Consider the following 22,216-nt stretch of genomic DNA (forward strand, 5'->3'; position numbering starts at 1 on the left):
CTATTTTGTCAGAAATTAATATTGCTACTCCTCTTGTTTTTTGCTTATTGTTTGCTTGATATACTTTTTTCCATCCTTTGAGTTTTAGTTTGTTTGTGTCTCTAAGTCTAAGGTGTGTCTCTTGTAGGCAGCATATAGATGGATCGTGTTTTTTTATCCAGTCCGTGACTCTCTGTCTCTTTATTGGTGCATTTAGTCCATTTACATTCAGCGTAACTATAGATAAGTAAGTTTTTAGTGCTGTCATTTTGATGCCTTTTCATGTGTGTTGTTGGCCATTTCATTTTTCCACATGCTTTTTTGTGCTGAGAGGTTTTTCTTAGTAGCTTGTGAGATCCTCATTTTCATAATGTTTAACTTTGTGTTTATTGAGTCGTTACGTTTTTCTTGGCTTTTTTCTTGAGTTATGGAATTGATATTCCTTTTTGTGGTTACCTTTTTATTTACCCCTATTTTTCTAAGTAAAAACCTAACTTGTATCCTTCTATATCGCCTTGTATCACTCTCCATCTGGCAGTTCAATGCCTCCTATATTTAGTCCCTCTTTTTGATTATTGTGATCTTTTACCTATTGATTTCCATGATTTCCTGTTGTGTGTATTATTTTGTTTATTTATTTATTTTTTAGAATTAGTCTTAATTTGTTTGTTTTTGTGCTTTCCCTATTTGAGTTGCGTTGATATCAGGACGTTCTGTTTTGTGACCTTGTATTGTGCTGGTACCTGATATTATTGGTCATCCGGCCAAACAATCTCCTTTAGCATTTCTTGCAGTCTTGGTTTAGTTTTTGCAAATTCTCTAAACTTGTGTTTATCTGTAAATATCTTAATTTCTCCTTCGTATTTCAGAGAGAGTTTTGCTGGATATATGATCCTTGGTTGGCAGTTTTTCTCCTTCAGTGCTCTGTATACGTCGTCCCATTCCCTTCTTGCCTGCATGGTTTCTGCTGAGTAGTCTGAACTTATTCTTATTGATTCTCCCTTGAAGGAAACCTTTCTTTTCTCCCTGGCTGCTTTTAAAATTTTCTGTTTGTCTTTGGTTTTGGCGAGTTTGATGATAATATGTCTTGGTGTTTTTCTTTTTGGATCAATCTTAAATGGGGTTCGATAAGCATCTTGGATAGATATCCTTTCGTCTTTCATGATGTCAGGGAAGTTTTGTGTCAGGATTTCTTCAACTATTTTCTCTGTGTTTTCTGTCCCCCCTCCCTGTTCTGGGACTCCAATCACTCGCAAGTTATCCTTCTTGATAGAGTCCCACATGATTCTTAGGGTTTCTTCATTTTTTTTAATTCTTTTATCTGATTTTTTTTCAGCTATGTTGGTGTTGTTTCCCTGGTCCTCCAGAAGTCCCAGTCTACATTCTAATTGCTCGAGTCTGCTCCTCTGACTTTCTATTGCGTTGTCAAATTCTGTAATTTTATTGTTAATCTTTTGGATTTCTACATGCTGTCTCTCTATGGATTCTTGCAACTTGTTAATTTTTCCACTATGTTCTTGAATAATATTTTTGAGTTCTTCAACAGTTTTATCAGTGTGTTCCTTGGCTTTTTCTGCATTTATCCTAATTTCATTTGTGATATCTTTAAGCATTCTGTAAATTAGTTTTTTATATTCTGTATCTGATAATTCCAGGATTGTATCTTCATTTGGGAAAGATTTTGATTCTTTTGTTTGGGGGGTTGGAGAAGCTGTCAGGGTCTTTTTCTTTATGTGGTTTGATATGGACTGCTGTCTCCGAGCCATCACTTGGAAACTAGATTTTCCAGGTAGTCGGCTAAAAAAAAAATGCAGTCAGATCCCTATCTGAATTCTCCCTCTGGCTCCGGGTATTCGGATGTTAATGGGGCCGCCTGGGGAGGGTGGGGGAGGGACCTGAGAGCTAGGAGTGTAAAAAAAAAAAAGGAGTGTAGCACCACAGAATATAGAGCTGAACACCGCGTTCACGCTCCGCCCCCGTTCGCCAAAATCCGGGCGGGACAGGTCCCCTGCTAGGACGCTGCTTTCCTTGCTCGGATACCAGTCACTTCCTCCCGGGGACTTCTCCCTCCGGTGCGCGGCACCGCTCGCGGGCACTGGGTGGGCGTTTCCCGCACGAAGGGGTGGGCCCGCCCCCAGGGTCTATTCAGGCGATTATAACTGGGCCCCGCGGTCACGCCCCACCCGTGCGCGTGCCCAAATCCCAGCGGGACGACTTCCGGGTTGGAACGCTGCTTTCCCCATTCCGGAACCAGTCACTTCCTCCCGGGGACTTCTCCTTCCGGTGCGCCACACCTCTCGCGCGAACTGGGTGGGCGTCACCCGCACGGCCAGGTGGGCCTGCCCCCTGGATCAATTCAGGGTAATAAAAATGGACCCCGCGCTCACGCCCCACCCCCGCGCGCGCCCAAATCCCAGCAGGACGGCACCCCGTCTGGGACGCTGCTTTCCCTGCTTCTGGACCAATCACTTCCTCCCGGGGACTTCTCCTTCCGGTGCTCCACACCTCTCGCGCAAACTAGGTGGGCGTCACTCGCACGACCAGGTGGGCCCGCCCCCTGGGTCAATTCAGGGTAATAAAAATGGACCCCACACTCACGCCCCACCCGCGCGCGCACCCAGATCCCAGCGGAATGGCTCCCCGTCTGAGATGCTGCTTTCCCTGCTTTGAGAACAGTCACTTCCGGGGATTTCTCCCTCCGGTGTGCCGCGCCACACGTGCGGACTGGGTGTGCATCCTCCCGCACGAACGTGTGGGCCCCGCCCCGGGGTCACTTTAGGGAAATATAGTTGACCCCCCCCCCGCTCGCGCCCCGTCGGCTTCTCGCCTAACTCCCGGCAGGACGGCACCCCAGCTGGGACGCTGTTCTCCCCACTCCCAGATCAGTCACTGCCTCCCGGGTGCTTCTCCCTCCGGCTGCGCCTCTACGCCGCCCGCGCCAACCAGCTAGACTTCCTCCCGGGATGGGTTCGGGGGGAAGGGGTGGGCCCCCTTTCTGTGCCGTCTGCCCCCCTGGGCTCTGCCCCAGATCGGGCTCCGAAGGTCACCTGCCTGGTACGCTGGCTCCTGGTTCTGAAAACAGTCGCTGTCTGCCCGTATTTGTTCATTTTCCGTCTCTAAGTCTGTGCTTGTTGTTCAGAGTTCGTAGACTGTTATGTATGTGATCGATTCCCTTGTTTTTCCAAGTCTTTGTTGCAAGAGGGATCCACGGTAGCGTCCACCTAGTCCGCCATCTTGGCCCCGCCTCTTCCCTGTGTTTTTAATGACCTTTCATTTTATTCATGTATGATGTCCTTGATGTCATACCACAACTCTTATGGGCTTTAGTAATTAGGTGTTCAGTGCCTCAAATTTATTCTTAAGAGAGTCTCTAAATACAGGCAGAATGTATTCAAGGTTGTACTATGGCTCTTGTGGACTTGCTTTACGTATTTTTACACAAATAATGCATGCCTTCTATGTTTGCCAACTTCACCCTCCCCCCATGAGGTATTTTTGTAAGTGTGCTATGCTTTTTTTTTGTAACAGCAACATGTAAAACAAATTGGCATAGCGATGCTTATGAAAATACCTTGTGGGGGAGGGTATGGTTGGCAAACAAATGTAGAAAGCATGCTTTATTTGCGTAAAAACATGGTAATTTTCTTCAGCTTCAACTTGAGCAATTGATCTGAGGATACTGATCTCTATCGCCTTTTTCCACAGGTGTAGTCAATTTGATTCCTATGTAATCCATCCAGTGAGGGGCACGTGTATAGTCATTGATTGTGTTGTTGAAAAATAGTATTTCCCATGAATAAGTCATTGGTCTTGCAGAATTCTACTGATCCTTCTTTGTTTCCAACTTTCACATTCCAACCACTAGTAATTATCAGTGCATCTTGATTGCCCATTTGTTTGATCAATTTCAGAGGGCAGCAGTTCATAGAAATCTTCAATTTTTTCATCTTTGGCAACCACAGCTGGTGTGTGAATTTGAATAATGGGCATCCTTAAACCATAAACGAAATCTTTAAACTTTAAACCAAAATGATCCCCTCAAGTCATCTTTGAACCAAATAACAGTTTAGCCTAATTAGAAAAGAATGTCTGCATTAAGCATTACATTCTTTTGAAGAATTATATGTGACCAAACTGACAACAGCAACTCAAAAGGACAGATAAGAAGCTTAGGGGGGCAGTGAGTTTATGTTAATGATGGTGAAATGGTTTGGAAAACATTGTCAATAATGAAACCAATGTCACTGAATTGCACGTGTAGAAATTGTTGAAGTGGTATATGTTTTCTTGTATGTTTTATTTCACAAAAAAGGACAAAAAAAAAAAAAAACCATAAGTAAAATAAGACTATTTTCTAAAGTTGGTAAATTAACAGAAATAAAAATAAATTTAATATATTGATCTCAACATTCAGCAAACTTGTTATATTTCTTATTCATTTTAACCATGTCTATATTTTTATGTAATTACAATAGTAGCTGCATTTCAACACTTCCATTTCTTACATCTTTTATTGTGTTATCTAGGTCCTCTAGTACAATACTAAATAGAAATTGTGATAGTGTGCATCCTTACTTTTTCCTGCTTTTTAAAAAACACTTAACATTTTTCCATTGAGTCTGATGGTTGCTTTAGGCTTTTTTTTTTTTTTTTAAGAGATATCTTTTTATCAGGTTTAGGAATTTCTCTTCTTTCTTAGCTTGCAAATGTAATTTTTAAACTCTTAATTTCGTAAATGTTACATTATTACATTTTTAAATGTTGAAGCAACCTTAATTGATGGTATAAACCCAACAAGCTATGATGTATTATATAGTTTTTATATATCCACTATAGTTTTATATAAACGGCTGAATTCTTGTTAATATTTTAAGTTGAGATTTTTGTATCCATGCTCATGTATATGAGTAGCCTATAATTTCCATTCTTGTATTGTCCTTTTTTTTTTTATTGTCCTTATCCAGCTTTAGTACCAGGCTTATACTGGCCTAACAAAATAAATTTGCCCAATAAAACAGGAATGCAGAAATCTGGAATTACCTATTTCTTGAAGATTTCATAGAACCTCACTTGCTGAAAACATATGGGATGAACTTTACTTTGTGGAAAAAACATTAACTAGTAATTTAATTTCCTTAATGGTTATAGGGCCACACAGGTCTTCTATTTCTTCTCCAGTCAGCTTTGGATATTTTTATTTTTCTAAGAAATTTTCAATTTCACTTAAGTTTTTCTAGTTTGTTGCCATAAAATTGTTAATAGTATTCCCTTAATTTATTTCAGTTTTTAAAAATTTGTGATTAGTCTATTGTTATGTCCCATTTACACTCCTAATATTGTTCATCTATTTTACTAATCATGTTAATCAGCCCTCTTTTGTATTTTTATTTTCTGTTACATTAATTTCCAAACTGAATTTATTATTGCCTTCCTTCTACTTTTTTTTGGCTTTATTTTACTGATTTTTAAAAACGTCCTGAATTGCATGGCTTATTATAATTATGTACTTTTTTAGTCTTTCTACTTGCCAATATAAGCAGTTAAGGCTGTATACTTCCTTTCATAACTCTGTCCCAGAACTCTCCTCTCTATTCCTCACTGAAACGTCACATGTCCAAAATTATACTCCTGATTTTTTTCCACTTACCGTGTCTTTCTGCAGTCTTACTAGTCTTGTCAATGACAACTCCATTTTCGCAATTGCTCAGGCCCAAACACTTGAAGTCATGCTGACTTCTTTTTATATCAAAACCCTCATCTAATCTGTTAGTAAATCCTGTCAGCAAAGCCTCCGAAATATGTCCAAAACCCAATCACTTTGTCATCACTTTTGCTACAAATCTCTCGAAACAGCTACCATTTCACATCCAATTATTGCAACAGCTTCCCAATTGGTCTTCTTGCCCTTTACCTTCTACAATCTATTCTCAGCACAACATCCCAAGTGATCCAGTCATTCGTTTCTTCAAAATCATCTATTGACTTCCCCTGTTTTCAAGAAAGAAAATCCAAATCCCTTATAAATAGCTTCAAAATCTTATATGATCTAGCCACCTGCTACCTCCCTGACCCATTCTCTTATTACTCTGCCTCTTATTCACTCTGCTCAAGGCAAACTGGCCTCCTTGCTGGGTTTTATCTCAAATTTCACCTCCTTCGCAAGGCCTTCCCTAACCACCTTATTTAAAATTGCAGTTCACTCACCCCACCACCCAGTACTCTCTAGGCCCTGACTCTGCTTTGTTCTCTTTCATGGCACACATCATTACTTGACATACTATATATTTTATTTACTTATTTATATATTGTTTCCTTTACTATAATGTAAATTCTATAATGCCACAAATATTTTTTGGTCTGTTTTTTCATTGCTATATTTCTGTCTCTAGTGCCTGGCATGTGGAACTCAGTAATTAATAGCTGAGTAAATAAAACTCATTCTTTGAAATTTTTAAGGATGTTATGGTCTAGAACATGGTCAATTTTTAAAATGTTTTTTATTTCCATGAAAAAAAATAGTCTACAGTTGTTGGATATAATACTGTATACATATCCATCATTTCAAGTTTTAATTGGTATTGTTCAAATCTTGTATTTACTTATTGATATTCTGTTTGTTTAATCTATCAATTACCGTAAGAAGAGAGTTAAAAATCTTTTAACTTATGGTGGATGTGTCCATTTTTATTTTATGTAGTTTGAAACCATGTTATACACATTTAGAATGGTTGTATCTTCCTGGCGAATTGATTTTTCCATCAGTATCTCTAATCTCTGCTAGTGAATTTGCTTTAAAGACTATTTATATAACATTACTGTACCTGCCTTAGCTTTCTTTTGAATATTTCTTTTAGATATAACTTCTTTCTATTCTTTAACTTTTAAATTTTCTGTGTATCCTTTATAAATAGGATTTAGCTGTAGTTAAAAACAAATCTGTTCCAAGAATTTTTGCAAATGAAAAACTTAGCCTACTTATATTGAAAATAATTATTAATTTCTTTGGATTCATTTTTACTACCTCATTGTGTATTTTCTATTTTTCACTTTTTTTTTTTTTTTTTCATGTTCTCCTCCTGTGTTCCCCCTCTCCAATTCTTGTCTCCTTTTTGGTTGATTTTTCTTCCCTCACCTATTTGCAAATTATATACTCTTTTAGTGAAAACCTAGAAATTCTACCATGTATATTTTACTTCATAAAATCTAGAGCAAATTAGTATCTGTATCGTCTTCTTAAACAAGGATCTTAGAATGCTTTAAGGAACCCGGATGGTGCAGTGGTTAAATGGCCACTTGCTAACCAAAAGGTCAGTGTTTCGAACCCACCGGCCACTCCAGAAGAGAAAAGATGTGTCAGTCTGCTTCCATAAAGATTTACAACCTTGGAAACTCTATGGGATAGTTTTATTCTATAAGTCATAATTGACTCAACAGCAGTGGGAGGGTTAGAATGCTTCAATTCTCTTCACTCCCCTTCTGATTTTTATGTTGCTATTTGCTATTGTCCAGGATTTTATTTTATCTTAATTTTTAAACCCCATGAATTGATTATTATTTTCCAATATTTTATACAATCAATTTTTGTCTAGGTTCCCACAAATCTGTCACTATTTTCTGTCCACCATTTCTTCTTGCATCCCAAACCTTCCTTCCTTCCAGTTCATTCACAGAGGATGCTGCCCTTCACGGGTCCTAGATTCCTATGGGGATCTCTAATCCAACCTCCCACTCTGCTTGAGCCCTTGGCTTTGTTTCCTAGCCCTGAGTACACAGCCTTTTTAAACAAAGCACCTCACCACCAGGTGCCAGCAGATGCCCTCGAGGCAAACTTTGAGTTTGCTTATTCTTGTGGAATCAAGCATCCTTGTCATTTCAACCTCTGATTGTTTCCCTTAGCTTCCTGCCAGTTCGACCATGCTTTAACAAATATTTTAAATATATTATCTAGCATTTTTAGGTGATCTGAAGGTTGCTTTTTTTTTTTTTTTTTTTGTCCCCTGCAAACTTATTCTCTTATTGCCTCAATATCCTTAGGTAATTTTTAAAATACTCATTCTTTGAAATAATTTTATATAATTGCATGTGCTATTAGTGAAAAGTATAACTGAATAAGCCATTTAGAAATCAAAGTGGTTAGTTATAAAACAGTTTCTTTTTGCCTGGCATATATATTTTGCACAGCTAAGAACCATTTCCAAATGTAAATACCGGCTCCAAAATAATATATATAACTTCTCCAACATTTTATTATAAAAGATTTCAAACATACAACAAAGATAAAAGAATGTATATCCACTACCTGGATACTACGATCATCATTTTACGATATTGTTTTATCACATTCCTAACCATTACCCATCTTTCTATCATTCGTCAATCTTTTTTTTACATCACACAAGAAAAATCAGACATCAGCACACTTTTCCATAAATACTTCGGCATAAATATAATAATTTTATTTCTAGGCAATGAAGCTCCCTATTCAAACATTTTGCTTATTTTATAAGCATTTAAGAAAGCGTGACTCTCAGTGCCACAATCACATAATACCATTTGAGTCCTAAAACAATAGTTCTATAGGTAAAAGGTGGGAACAACCATATTAAAATGAATTAATCATTAGTCCTTTATATTTCTACGTGAGTCAAAAAAGCTTCATATGTAGCACATTCATTTGTAATATCTATACATTATTTCATCAATATTATAGTTTCTGTATGTTTATAATAAAAAGCTTTTACTGGTTAATTCTTTAGTCAAAAATTCTGGAGGACTACTCAAATTCACGGATGCAGACAGGTGAAAAATCACCTTCTAAACTTACGTTTAATGTAAGCTGTGTCTGCCTTCTACGAGTGTCTTCTAGCTTAATGATTTTATGAATTAGACTGTATCACTGCTTTAAATATCTACTATAATACTTTATTTAGCTACCATATAGAGACTGCACTTCTACAGTTTTCTATATAAGAAACATTATTTACATTTTAATATAAGGAGCAATTATTTACATTTCTTGGGAACGTCTCTTTATGAAAATGGTCACTTTGAACACGTACAGAGAGGTGTCAGGAAAGAACATGAGAAGTAAGTTTAAAAGTTTAGAGTATGTCTGGATTTGGAGGAAGGCTTTCAGGATAATTTTTTATATGTGCTAAAAACAAAAAGGGTGAAGCAATGTAAAAGGATGCTGTGGAATTCATCTGTTATCAAGACAAAACCAAAATTATGTACAAAAACATTTATTTTAATAATCTACACAATATGCTTGTCTCTTATCACAAATTCATATTATGACCTCACCCTTTCTATTCTGGAAGCAATTAAAATCACTGTCATATTTCATTCTTCTTTACCAAAAGTATCCATTGTGGACTCAGACAATCTGAGTTCCACCACAGCTTTACCAGTGAGTGATCTTAGGTACATCCCTATCGTCTGTGGGGTTCGTTTTCTTCACCTGCAAAATGAGTGCAGTAGACTCAGCTCTATCTTCTGGTGCTAACTTTCAGTGAGCCATCGAGCATTTGGAGTAACCTAGTTCCAAAGACATATATGTCTTTTTCAACCTTCTTACATGAAGTCAGTGGCTGAGAATCTAATTTTTTTTTTTTTTTTCATATCTCTGGGACATGTCATTTTAAGGGCAAAGATCTAGAAGTAGAGAATAAGACTTGTAATTTTTAAAAACTTGGTTAAGGGTAGACACCAGCAATAGCAAAGAAATCATCTTCTAGAAGCCCCATTTTTGTCCTTCTATTTAACCTAAACTCCATGTAAACACTTTAAAATTCCATGATAGAAAAAGTTCATCAGTCCTTTGTCTCAAACAAAAAAACAGGCGAATTTAAAGAAAATCCTCTAAATATATAAGTGGTATGGACCAGGGAAAAGAAAATGAGCATATATCTTAATTTAAAATTCCCTATGCTGGTCTTTACTGTTTAGGACTTATTTCACTATCTCAAAACTTTCCTAGAGTATTAAAGATCTAGCTACCAAAGGGCAGAGGATGATGCAATTCTAGCACTGCACAAATACATAAAGGTATTTGGCCTGTTTCTTTCCCCGCTAAGGCAGAAGACTTTCTTGGCAGCAGATTAAACAAAAGAATGGTTCTAACTTAAATTATCTCATTTAATTTCTTCTCAACTTCATTTTCTTTTTTCATAATGCTATGTATAGCCTACTGTTATGAGAACAAATAAAAACATTAAGACAGAAATAGAAGCAAAGCATGCCAAAAAAAAAAAAAGGAAACATGAAAAAGCTAGTATACTTTAAGGGAGAATGTCCAGTTCCAGATCTAACTACACACAAAAAGCTACTGTCGCACAATAACAACAATGATAGTTAACTGCCCCACCAAAGTATGCCAAAACAAAAGGAATCAGAAAACTGCATTTGAGAAACTCCATGAACAAAAAACATTTGCACATTAGTAGACTGTGTTGCGGCAGAATATGAGCGTCCTAGGCCAGCAGAATGGTTACAATGGTAAGAGTGGCCAGGGACACAGTGTAGATCATCAATAAAAAAGTATGCCCAAAGTCCAAGTAAATGTGACACCTGACCCAGCACTCATAGAGATTTGCCTCATTCAGGGTGAAGAGTCTCTTAGTATACACTAAAGTCATTCAGATACGGAGGTTAAGATTCAATTTACAAATCCAAACTCCTGCAATACAGTAATGCTTTTGAGCTTCTACAAAGACTGTTTTCCAAAGGTTTCATTGCTGGGTACAGTTCAGAGTGCCACTGAAACCTACTTATAGAATATGAATATCCACAAAACAACACAGCTCCATAAACCCTGACCAATCTGAAGGCCCGCCCCCTCCTTTTTTGTCAGTTAAGAACATCAGTCTACTGTTAAAAGGATGACAATTTCCAGGTATTTAACAGGACAAAAAAAAAAAAAAAAAGCCAGTTGCCGGTGACTCAGTTCCAACTCAGAGTGACAAAACTTGACAACCAGCAATGGGCCACTGGTCTACAGAAAGTAATGACCTGGCAATCTGTAAAAGCAGACTTAAGATCTGGCATCACCAATAACTTGCTAATTGGTCCAAGCAAGCCACTTACCCATCCCTCAGTTTATTCATTAGTCAAATGATAATAGCCCCTTAACAGGGTTGTTCTAAAAAAATTTTTAAAAAGGGAGACTTCACATGAAAGTTTTTCAGAGTAAAAAACTAACAGATTACATTATTAGTAAAATAAAACTACAATAAACTCATTGCTGTAATTCTTTTGGTACATGGAGTTGAAACTTCTATTACTTTTATTGTAAAATTTATCACATATAAAACTATTCAAAATGTACATATACAATTAAAAGAATAATAATTTAATGGACTACCATATATACCCCCACTCATCTTAAGAAATGGAATGTTACTTACACCTTGAGGCTCCCATGTGCCTCTTCCTTTCATATTTCTCTTCTTCCACCCCCAGACTATCCTAAATTTTCTGTTAATCACTTCCTTTCTTTTATGTATAGTATTACCACATTTGTATCCCTAAACTAACTAGCCATCCATCCACTCATCCATTCTGTTTTTGAACTTCATGTTAAATGCAGTATGCTGTATATACTTGCCCCTCAACTTCTATAATGTTTTTCTCAGAGTAATTTCTTGACATAATTATCTAATTCTTCCCCACAATCCCTAAAGTTAAAGGAATGTATCATGCTCATTTAAAGCAGAGAAAGTGAGGCACAGTAAAGCTAGGCAACTTGCCACATTACATTACAGGACTATGGACAAATCTTTCCACAGTAATTCTGAAACCAATGACTGTCTCCAAGCAGTTGTATTTTTAGCTTCCTTTTAAAAAAAAAAAAAAAAAATTTTCTTTTTTTGTTTAAAACTAAACAATTCCTCTAGCGCTAGGAGCAAATGAAGTTAATATTTTAAAACTGACTTTATATAGCTGGTCTTTTTGCTACCATATTAAAGTGGCAGTTACATTCAAGTGATGATGGAAAAGCCCTAAACAATATTCAATTATATTCCTTTAAAAAAGAACAAACAAAAAGAGCAAATTAAATAAAGAACATCAAGAGATTTGCCTTTCTCTTAGCGGGCAGGCTGTTAGGAAACAAACAGCCTCATTCTGGAACATTCTATTTAAAGAAGATGGATTCTGAAATAGGTAATTAGTTTGACACTAATCCATTCAAAGATAGCATTCACCTGAGCAAGTGGTGGAAGAACCTCCTTGCATATTTGCTGATCTGGTCTCTATATTCCAATACAGTGGTCTCCAGGAGTGGTCTTGTTGGAGCGTAGAAGGTCCCAAGGCTTGCCTCAAGCTGTGCTGTGGAATTCAAACAGAGCAGCCCTAAAACAAGTGAAACTCCTTCAATTACAAAAGAGTACTCATGTTTGCAGTCAGTCAGGTTTTCCAAACTTGGATGAAATGTGAGCTTGTTGCAGGGAAGATGAAATTAAAATATGACAGCTGGTACAAAAACAGACCTGTGTATAAACTTTCACTTGAGGCAAAGCTGACAATGACTCTGAGCAACAAAAAGCTGTCAAAACTGAAGAAATCCATAATGAACCAACCTCTCACCACAAATGGGTAATTAAAACAGTGACTCATCAGAGTAACACAGTTTGAACTAGTATTTCCAGTAAAATCAACTCACATTGTGCTCAACATTTGCTCTCTTTAGTTGGAAGGAGAAAACAAACCTTTCTTTACTGTGAATTACAATCAACATAGTAGAAAAATTTTTAAAATAATACAAATAAAATTAGCCTTATTGGAGTAAGTATATCTATAACAATCTTTTAAGCAACAGTGACATTCCCTCTATCTTCCCTAAGTATTGCCCTCACCAACGAGACTCTGGTTTTGTCCAAGTTTGAAAGCTAACTAACGCCCCTGGTAGGGATGACATGCTAACTGTGCTGTCAACTGATACTCTCCTGGGCAAGAAGGACTGGAGAGCAGGTTTTGATTGTGGGAACATCAAGTACCTGGAATTTGAGGTACCAGTCCTGGCAGGAAAAAGGCTCATTTCGCCTACTTCATCCTACATTTCTTCCCAGAAATACCTGGAAGTTAAGTAATTACCATAATGGTGATAGTAGGAGTATGTATGAGAAGACTACGGTTCACAGTAACACTCCACTGATTTTTATGCTACTAGCAATGGGTTGTGGCACAGTGGTTAAGAGCTCAGCTACTAACCAAAAGGTCAGCAGTTTGAATCTACCAGCTTCTCCTTAGAAACCCTATGAGGCAGTTCTGTTCTATCCTATAGGGTTGCTGAATCGGAATTGACTCGAAGGCAACAGTGTTTGGTTTTTTTTATTCAGTTTAGCACTGGGTTAAGGAGCCCTGGTGGCACAATAGTTAAGCGCTGGGCAGCTAACCCAAAGATCGGCAGTTTGAATCCACCAGCTGTTCTGCTGGAGAAAGAATGTGGAGTCTGCTTCCTTAAAGATTACAGCCTAGGAAACCCTATGGGGCAGTTCTACTCTGTCCTATAGGGCCACTATGAGTTAGAATTGACTCGAAGGCACACAACAAGAAGCACTGAGTTGAATAAACAATTCCTGATAGCAAAACTCTTTAGTTTCAGGCATATTTTGGGTTTCAAAGTATTAAATATCTCATCAGAGTAACTGCTATGGACTTGGCTAAGCTGTTGGTAATTTCTTCTTTAAATCTAACATCTAGACAGTAAAATCAGATGAACTTTAGGGTTTTTTTTTTTTTTTTTTTCAGAGCAGCAGTCTACATTAAAATTGAATATAGCAATGCTATTGTGAAAACAAGCCAGATTCTCTTGCCATTGCTTGTTTTCTTGACAGCATGTTTTGTACATCTGAAATGTTCAAGCCTACATGGAATACTCGTAACTCCCAGCATGGTTACAGATTCATTAGACAGCCCAGCTTGATGTTTAAAAGCAGAAATGAAGATCTTGAAGATAAGCGCAACGCTGCGACAAATAAAAAGACCTCACTGGGTTCCACTAATAAAAGGAAAACAAACTACCCTGTCAAATTTGTTAGATTCAGAGAGAAAAAACCTCAACAGAGAAGAATTCTGAATGTTTGAGAACTGTGCTGTGCAGTTACATGGGGAAAAGTGCACATATCTACTTAAAATGTACGTCTTCTGATAACCCAGCATCGTACAACTGTTTTTATTTTAATAGCCTAGTATCATTTTTTTTTTTTTAGTATCATACAAGCTTTTTATTTCCGTATCTCCCCTGTACATTTCCCTGAAAATATCCTTTATTAAGGCAAGAATCTGATAACACCTATTTGTGAAGTCCCTAATAATCTCTCTTACAACACAAATCCACTCAGGTGTCCTGAATGAGAGTCAGTATTTTATCTTCTCCCTATTTCTTCAACTGTAAGTTTTGATAATGTATACCATAACACTCATTCTTTGGGGACTCTGCTTTTTGTTGTTGTTGTTGTATGTACCCAATCTGGAGAATGAACCAATACTAAAAAATAATTGAGATAATCCTGCAGGCAGAAATATTGCTGTAATACATAGTGCCTTAAGATCTTGGAATTATACTCTTTATTTTTAACTAATATTCATTGAGTACCTACTGTGTGCTAAACACAGCGCCAGGCATTTCCCATTGTAGAAATAATGGAATATTCATAGATGAATTGGACTTCCTCCAAAAGCACATTCAACTCACACTACTTTAGTTTTACACAAATAATGCATTTGTTTGCCCGCCACACCCTCCCCCCTGGTATTTCTGTAAGTGCACTATGCCAGCAAACCATGCTATTTGCGTAAGAATACGGTAAATAAATATTTATTGTGGGACTCTCTGAGTCAGGACAAGTCCCAAGTTAAAAGAAATGAAACAAAAAGGAGCAGCCTGGCTATAAATCTGGCAAAAAATATTATTTTTTTAAAGTGACTGGAAAGGACTATCGCTTGGGTAAGGACTTTGAGGATAGGAGAAAAATGTTGATGTCTAAAGTGAAGGAGGAATAAGGACCTTTGTTTGGGGTCCTTTGTCTACCAGACTCTAGTGAGTACATGAAATTCCTCATCAAAGTTTGAAATCTGAGCGTATTCCATACATAAGCTGAGACTCAAAAGTACAACTGTATTGTGAGTCCCAACATAACCATACACGGAAAAGTTGTTGACAAATACTACACAGTAAGTACCAAAAAAAAAAAAAAAAACACAGTAAGTACCATATGGGAATAATTATTTGGTATTTGATCCTTTCAGTTTTAATAGGGCATTAGTATTTTTGTCTTTTAATCTTTGATAACATAATTTGAAAACATTAAGAAAAAAACTGACTCAATAAAATATACTTCATGTATATGCTTCTTCCCGTATGTACACAACCCATTCATGACATCTGTTTCAAGGCTGACCTTCTCTCTCTGGAGTGAGCTTTTGTCTGAGAAGATGGTTTACAATGGCACTCATGCTGACAAAGCACTGGTGACCCAGAGTGTTCCAGTTCATGCTGCTTAGGAGGTTTATGGCCTCACAGATCTCATCACAGTGAATGTACTGGAAGATCATGTCCACTGGGCTCAGCTGTCCCCGTGTAAAGATACCTGTCACCAAAAAATGCAAAACCATAAAAAATGTAAAAAATAGAATAACAATAACAGAGTTCACTTTTCCATAAAGTAAAAACCAATAATTATTTCTTCCAACAGTGCTAGAAACGTGGGATTCTGGGGGGCAAGGGTGACATGGCTCTGTGGTTAAATCCTCATTTTAGATACCACTTCCAATTAGCTTATGCTTATCCTTCAAACCAAAACCAGACCCACTGCTATCGCTGTGGGAGTTGATTCCGACTCATAGTGACCCTACAGGGCAGAGTAAAACTGCCCCATAGAGTTTCCAAGGAGCACCTGGTAGGTTCGAACTACTGACCCTTTGGTTAGCAGCCATACCACTTAACCACTATGCCACCAGAGTTTCCGTTTATCCTTCAGTACTTATTAACTAATTTACACGCCACATAACAAAACTGCCCAAACTAAAAGTGAAAAAAAAAAAGAATTTTTTAGGTGGGTCACAAATACTAACCCTGCTTTCCTATCAGTCATCTAGGCCTCTACTTGAGAGCTTTAAAGACACACAATTCCCACTTATCAGTATCATTAGTTCTAAGTTGCACCCAGTTTTCAGCCCTACACACTTGGCTCTTAAAATGGGTTAATTAGAATGTGGGGAAAAGTACAAAGATTCATGACAAATATTATGAATAACAATGTAGTTATATGAATGCTTTTAAGCCTGTTTTTATCAATGAGTTCTCTGAAGTGATAGTTTCTTCACTGTCACCACATATCAGTTTAATTTAAATTGGTACTTGGCAATTATTCTCTTCTACTGAAGTTAAGAAATGAGCAGAAGTGATCCTGCTATTGATTGCATTCACAGCAAATATTAGCTATAAAATATCTTGGTACAATATAAATACATTTGTTATCCTTTTAAAATGAAAGAAAACCCACCTCTAATCTTAGAGGACCGAGAACACAAAGCAAAGGGGAGGAGGACATTCTGTTCAGGTTTTATCATCTTTAAAAATGGCTGATCTCATTTAAAACTAACGATTTGTATGTAATTCAATGACAGTAAGTACTAACACTTTAAGTAGATTATTAATTTTAAATATAAAAATGGCTGGCTATAAATCTTATTTTCTTCAGCCAAACATGTTTACTGATTTGAGACTATGAAACCTCTCAGTACAAATAACTGTAAAACTAAACAAGGAAATATATGTGAAATTACTTTGTGAGCTATAAAGTACTATTAAATATTACAGCAATTGTTCTTTTTATTACTATCATCATAATCATTTATCTAGAATAGTTATGTTTCAGGATTTATATATATATATATATATATATATAAGTTCTTGAGAAAGATGCTAAAATCCCTCATATTAACTCCAGTCACATCAAAATGAGGACTTCTGCTAGTATCAAACAGGACTCAACTTGATAGGGAATCTGGGGAATTGCCCTGACTACATTAAGCAATAAAACTTTACTGTTCTTTTTGTGTTGGTAGAATCGACGAATGCTACGGTCCAAAAGCCTCCAGTCAATCCTGGAAGTCCTCATAAATCAGGGTAGTTCCTTGGCAGCTATATTAACCTGTAGGAACTTTGCAGGAAGTAGAAAATATCTGAAATCTCTTGTCTCTACCTACACCTTAAGCGAGAGTAATAACTGACTTGCTAAAAGGAAGAGTACCACCCAGCATAGTTTGTCATGTTTGTACTTTTGCAGAGAACATTTTGCTGTGCACATCACCATGTGCAATAAGAGAGCCACTAAAACCCCCAAAGTGTCAAATAATTAAGGAAACAAATAATCTAAAGATAACTCATTTTGTTTAAGTACAAGATAAATTATAAATTAAGATACACAGATTTTAATCAAAAATAAAATCAGCAAATGAGATGCTGTGACTTACAATACTCAGAAATAACTTATTTTTACTTAATTAAAATGTATTTGTTAGAGTCATTAAATCTTTGAATTAGTGGGGCCCAGATTTATTCCTATTTGCCTAAAATTTGGTGTTGCCCTGAACCTTTGCTTATGACTTTTTTAAAGTTAGATTTTTAGATTTTATTTACACAAAATTGAAGTCCATTATCAGATTTTTGCTTCATTACACGATAATGGAGTAACTGAAACCAAGCTTACGCTCTCACTGTAAACAACTAGAAAACTGGACAAAATAAATAATTGTTGTCAAATACTGGAGAACAAGCAGCAAAGGTCTATAACCTTGAAAGAAAAGAAACAAACTAGGTAAGCCTCAGAATGGCCTCTTTCTGTCTAGAACAACTTTCTAGGTTGTAGTGCAGAGGAAGTTAAGGCAGCAAGAATTTGTAAGGCAGAGAAACAGAAAGGAGAGAAAGAGATGCAAAGAACTCCAATAATGTGCACAGAAGTCCCCTTGAATCTGTTGATAAATACTAAGCTGTACAAAACATCATGAGGCAAAAACAACGAAGCTGTAAGATGAATAATTCCTAGAGCTCATAGTCAGCTAGGACACATTCATGGTTTGACCAATCAGTGTAGAGAATCCTCATTAAATACCAGAATATTCAGTAGATACCCAAAAAAGTCACAACTTAGTAGTATGGTTGAACTATCCCAGAATAAATGCTACCCTGGATCACGCAAGTGTCTAAGTGCTTGACTACTAGCCAAAAGTTTGGCAGTTCAAAACCATCCAGAGCAGCCTTGGAAGACAGGCCTGGTGATCCGCTTCCGAAAGGTCACGGTTTTGAAAACCCTATGGAACAGTTCCACTCCGCACACGTGGGGTCACTATGAGTCAGAATCAACTTGATGGCAACTGACAATAATAACAAAGCTTAAAAATAAACCTTGAAAGCATCAAACTATCAGTTAATTTAGTAACTGAAATGCCTTTCAGAATTAAACCCAAGACTATTTTTAAAAATAAACAAAATTCAGCATTTGGAAATATAAAACTCATAATGTTCAGGGTCCAATCAAAATTATCAAATGTCCCAAAAAGCAGGAAAATGCGGCTGATAACTAAGACAAAAATCAGTCAATGGAAAGATAACCAGAAATAACACAGATGATGGAACATGAAACAAGGCTTTGAGACAACTATTATAAACATGCTTAAGTTTGTAAAGCGAAACGTGCATAAAAAGTGAGTAATGGAAGACATACATATATACACATACATACATAAACCCAGTGCCGTCGAGTCAATTCTGACTCATAGTGACCCTATAGGACAGAGTAGAACTGCCCCATAGAGTTTCCAAGGAGCGCCTGGCGGATTCGATCTGCCAACCCTTTGGTTAGCAGCCATAGCACTTAACCACTATGCCACCAGGGTTTAAACATACATACATACACAAATATAATATATAGATATAGGTATATTTTAAAGGAACTTCACAAGATTAAAAATACAATATCAGAAATGAGCAGCTCACTGAATGAGATTATACTGCAGAAGAAAAGATCAGTAACCTTGAAAATACGGCAACAGAAACTATCCAAACTGAAGCACAAAGAGAAAAATGACTGACAAATATTAAAACAGCTCCAGTAACTTATGGGTCAATAAAAGTGGCCTTATAAGAGTGTAACTGAAGACCTAGAAGGAGAAGAAAGAGACTGGAGAGTAGAAAAAAATTTTGAAGAAATAATTGCTAAATATTTTCAAAGTTTGATGCTACCATAATCCACAGATCCAAGTAGTTCAACAAACTCCAAGCAAGATAAACATACAGAAAAATACACTAAGCTAACAAAGAACATAATCAAATTGTTCAAAAGGTGTGATAAAGAGAAAATCTTAAAAGCAGCCACAGGAAAAAGGATACGTGATATAGAGAAACAAAGATAAGAATGATTAGAGACTTTGCATCTGAAAATATGCAAGCCAAAAGACAATGGTGAGATATTTTTAAAGTGCTGAAATAAAAAATAAATTAACCTAAAATCTATACTCTTATAAGACCAATTAATTTAAAAAAATGACAATTTTAAAAGTACAGAATGAGTTCTGAAATACATAAAGCAAAAACTGACAATAAAAAGGAGAAAAAGCCAAATCTGCAATTATAGTTGAAAATTTCAGCACTTCTCTCTAATTGAGAAAACATATAAACTGAAAAACAGTAAAAATATAAAAGTTTTGAACACCTCTATTGATGAACTTAACCTAACTGACATTTATAAAACACTCCACCAAACAACAGAATATGCATTCTTTTTGAACTGCACATATATTATTCACCAAGATAGAGCATACTCTGAGTGATGAAAACAAGCCTCAACAAATATGAAAGTTTTGAAATCATATAGAATGTGTTTCCTGACCACAATAGAATAGAGCAAACACACACAACCTGCATGTCCAGATGGCTTCATTGGTGAATTCTATCAAACATTAAAGGAAGAAATAATATCAAGTCTACAAAGACTCCTCCAGAAAATAAAAGAGAAGGGTACGCTTGCCAATTTATTTCCTTTTTTTTTTTTAGGCTAGCATTACACTGATACCAAAACAAGAGAAAGACATAATTAAAGAAACTAAAGATCAATATCTCTCATAAATGGATGCAAAAATCCATAATAAAATATTAGCAAACCTAGCAATACACAGAAAAGACAATACATCACAAACAAGTGAGATTTATTCCAGAAGTGCAGGGTTGTTTAAACACCTCAAAACCCGTCAGTAAAAGTCACCATACATCAAAACAAAAAACATACACTATAACCTGTGAAAGCCAGAACCTGGGTAAGGCAGAAACCTGCCAGAGAAAGAAAACTCAAATATCTTCCACTAAAACAAGCAAAAGCAAAGTGGTAAAACTGTGCCCTATCAAAGGCAGAAAACTTGTGAGATCCATCAAAACAAGGCAGTCCCATTGAGTTCTGGCACTTACAGATTTCACTGTATAATGATTTAAATAAATGCAGAAAAAGCATTTGAGAAAATTCAGAATCCACTCAAGATAACGTATCTCAGAAAACCAGGAATGGAAGGGAGCTACCTTAACCTGGTAACATAATATTTTCCACCTAAGATTTCAAACAAAGCTAAGATGTCCTCTCTTACCACTTACATTCAATACTGTGCTGATGGCTCTAGCCAGTGCAATAAGGCAAGAAAAAGAAATAAAAGGTATACAGGTTGGATAAAAAGATGTAAAACTGTATTTGTAGCCTTCATGATCATCTATGTAGAAAATCCTAAGGATTTTCTAATAAATAAAAAAGTTCCTAATACTAAGAAATGAGTTTAACAGGGTTGCAGGATACATGGTCAATATTTTAAAACTTTATTTCTACATAGTTAAAATGAACAGTTAAGAACTGTAATTAAAAATATTATTTACAATAGAATGTCAAAGCATGAAATACTTAGAGATAAATTTAACTAAATATGCACAAGATCTTCACATTTAAAATTCTAAAACATTGCTCAGAGAAATGAAACCCCCATTGCTGTTGAGTCAATTCCAACTCATAGTGATACTATAGGACAGAGTAGAGCTGCCCCATAGGGTTTCCAAGGCTGAACCCAAATCTTTCTATAGGACAGAGTAGAGCTGCCCCATAGGGTTTCCAAGGCTGAACCCAAATCTTTACAGAAGCAGACTGGCACATCTTTTACCCACAGAGAAATGAAAGAAAACCTAAATAAATGGAGAGGGATGACTGTGTTCATGAATTGAGAGACTCAATATTGTTAAGATGTCATTCCTCTACAAATTGATCTATAGATTTAACATCCAGCTGGATTCGATACCAGTCAAAATCTCACCAGGTGTTTTTATAGAAACGGACAAGCTGGTTTCAAAACATATATAAAAATGCAAAGGATCTAGAGTAGCCAAAACAATTTTGAAAAAGAATAAAATGTAGATAAGTGGGTGGCTGGTTGGTTGGTCATGGGTAAGATCCTCTGTTGAGAAGGCAGGTGAGTTTAAAGAGCACAGTAAAGGTTGCAAAAGGTACAGGTGAGAATGCAAGAGCTTTCAGGACTCAGCAGAATAATTAGGGCCTCTTCTTGAAATTAATCTCAGCCTTGTATGTGTGGAAATATGATAATGATTATCAGGTGAGGAAATTCTGAATATATATTGCTTTATATAAAACAGTACCTCTAGACTTCCATGTGGGAAGATTATACTTCTTGCTCCCTCCTGAGGATGACATGCTCTTTGCATTGTTCTTCCTATAGCAGAGGCGATGGCCTTTAATGCTCATGTGATCAGGTACTTGTGCAGTGACTAGTCAGGATTAAGAATGGAAAGCTCTAGTCTTGGAACAAAGTTTTCCTTCAACATGACATTAAGTTACCTAATCTAAGAGTCAAACTCCCAAAATCTTAGCCTCCTGGCACCAGCCACTGCCATGTTTATATACGACAGCATTCTATTTTAAACTATGATCTATCTCTCTCAGCTTCCTAAATTGTAAGCTACACCTTTCACGTCAAATTTTCCAAAGGCTTGCATAACAAGCATCTGAAAAAAACTCATAAATACTCCCCAGTGGGGAAACTGCACATGCAACTACCTGTTTATATATGCAGCAACTTGAATTATACATGAAAATTCCACATGGATGCCCAGAATCAGCACCATGTTAATTCCAGAAGTATATTAAATTTTTTGGATGTATTTAGCAGCAAATCCTAAGAAAATCTGTTC

The 22,216-nt window shown here is 36.5% G+C and overlaps 1 protein-coding gene across 1 annotated transcript in view; it reads right to left on the reverse strand.

Moving 5' to 3' along the window:
• Window positions 1-22,216, reverse strand: part of WDPCP (WD repeat containing planar cell polarity effector) — a 328,314-nt gene that overhangs the window by 134,620 nt on the left and 171,478 nt on the right. Inside the window, exons 13-14 of the mRNA XM_023552524.2 lie at window positions 15,381-15,569; window positions 12,183-12,306 (exon numbers count right to left, since the gene is read on the reverse strand). Coding sequence (XP_023408292.2) covers window positions 12,183-12,306; window positions 15,381-15,569 — 313 coding nt within the window. The remainder of the gene's footprint in view (window positions 1-12,182; window positions 12,307-15,380; window positions 15,570-22,216) is intronic.

The sequence above is a fragment of the Loxodonta africana genome, chromosome 15 (genome assembly GCF_030014295.1).
Source record: "Loxodonta africana isolate mLoxAfr1 chromosome 15, mLoxAfr1.hap2, whole genome shotgun sequence".
Taxonomy (NCBI): Eukaryota; Metazoa; Chordata; class Mammalia; order Proboscidea; family Elephantidae; genus Loxodonta; species Loxodonta africana.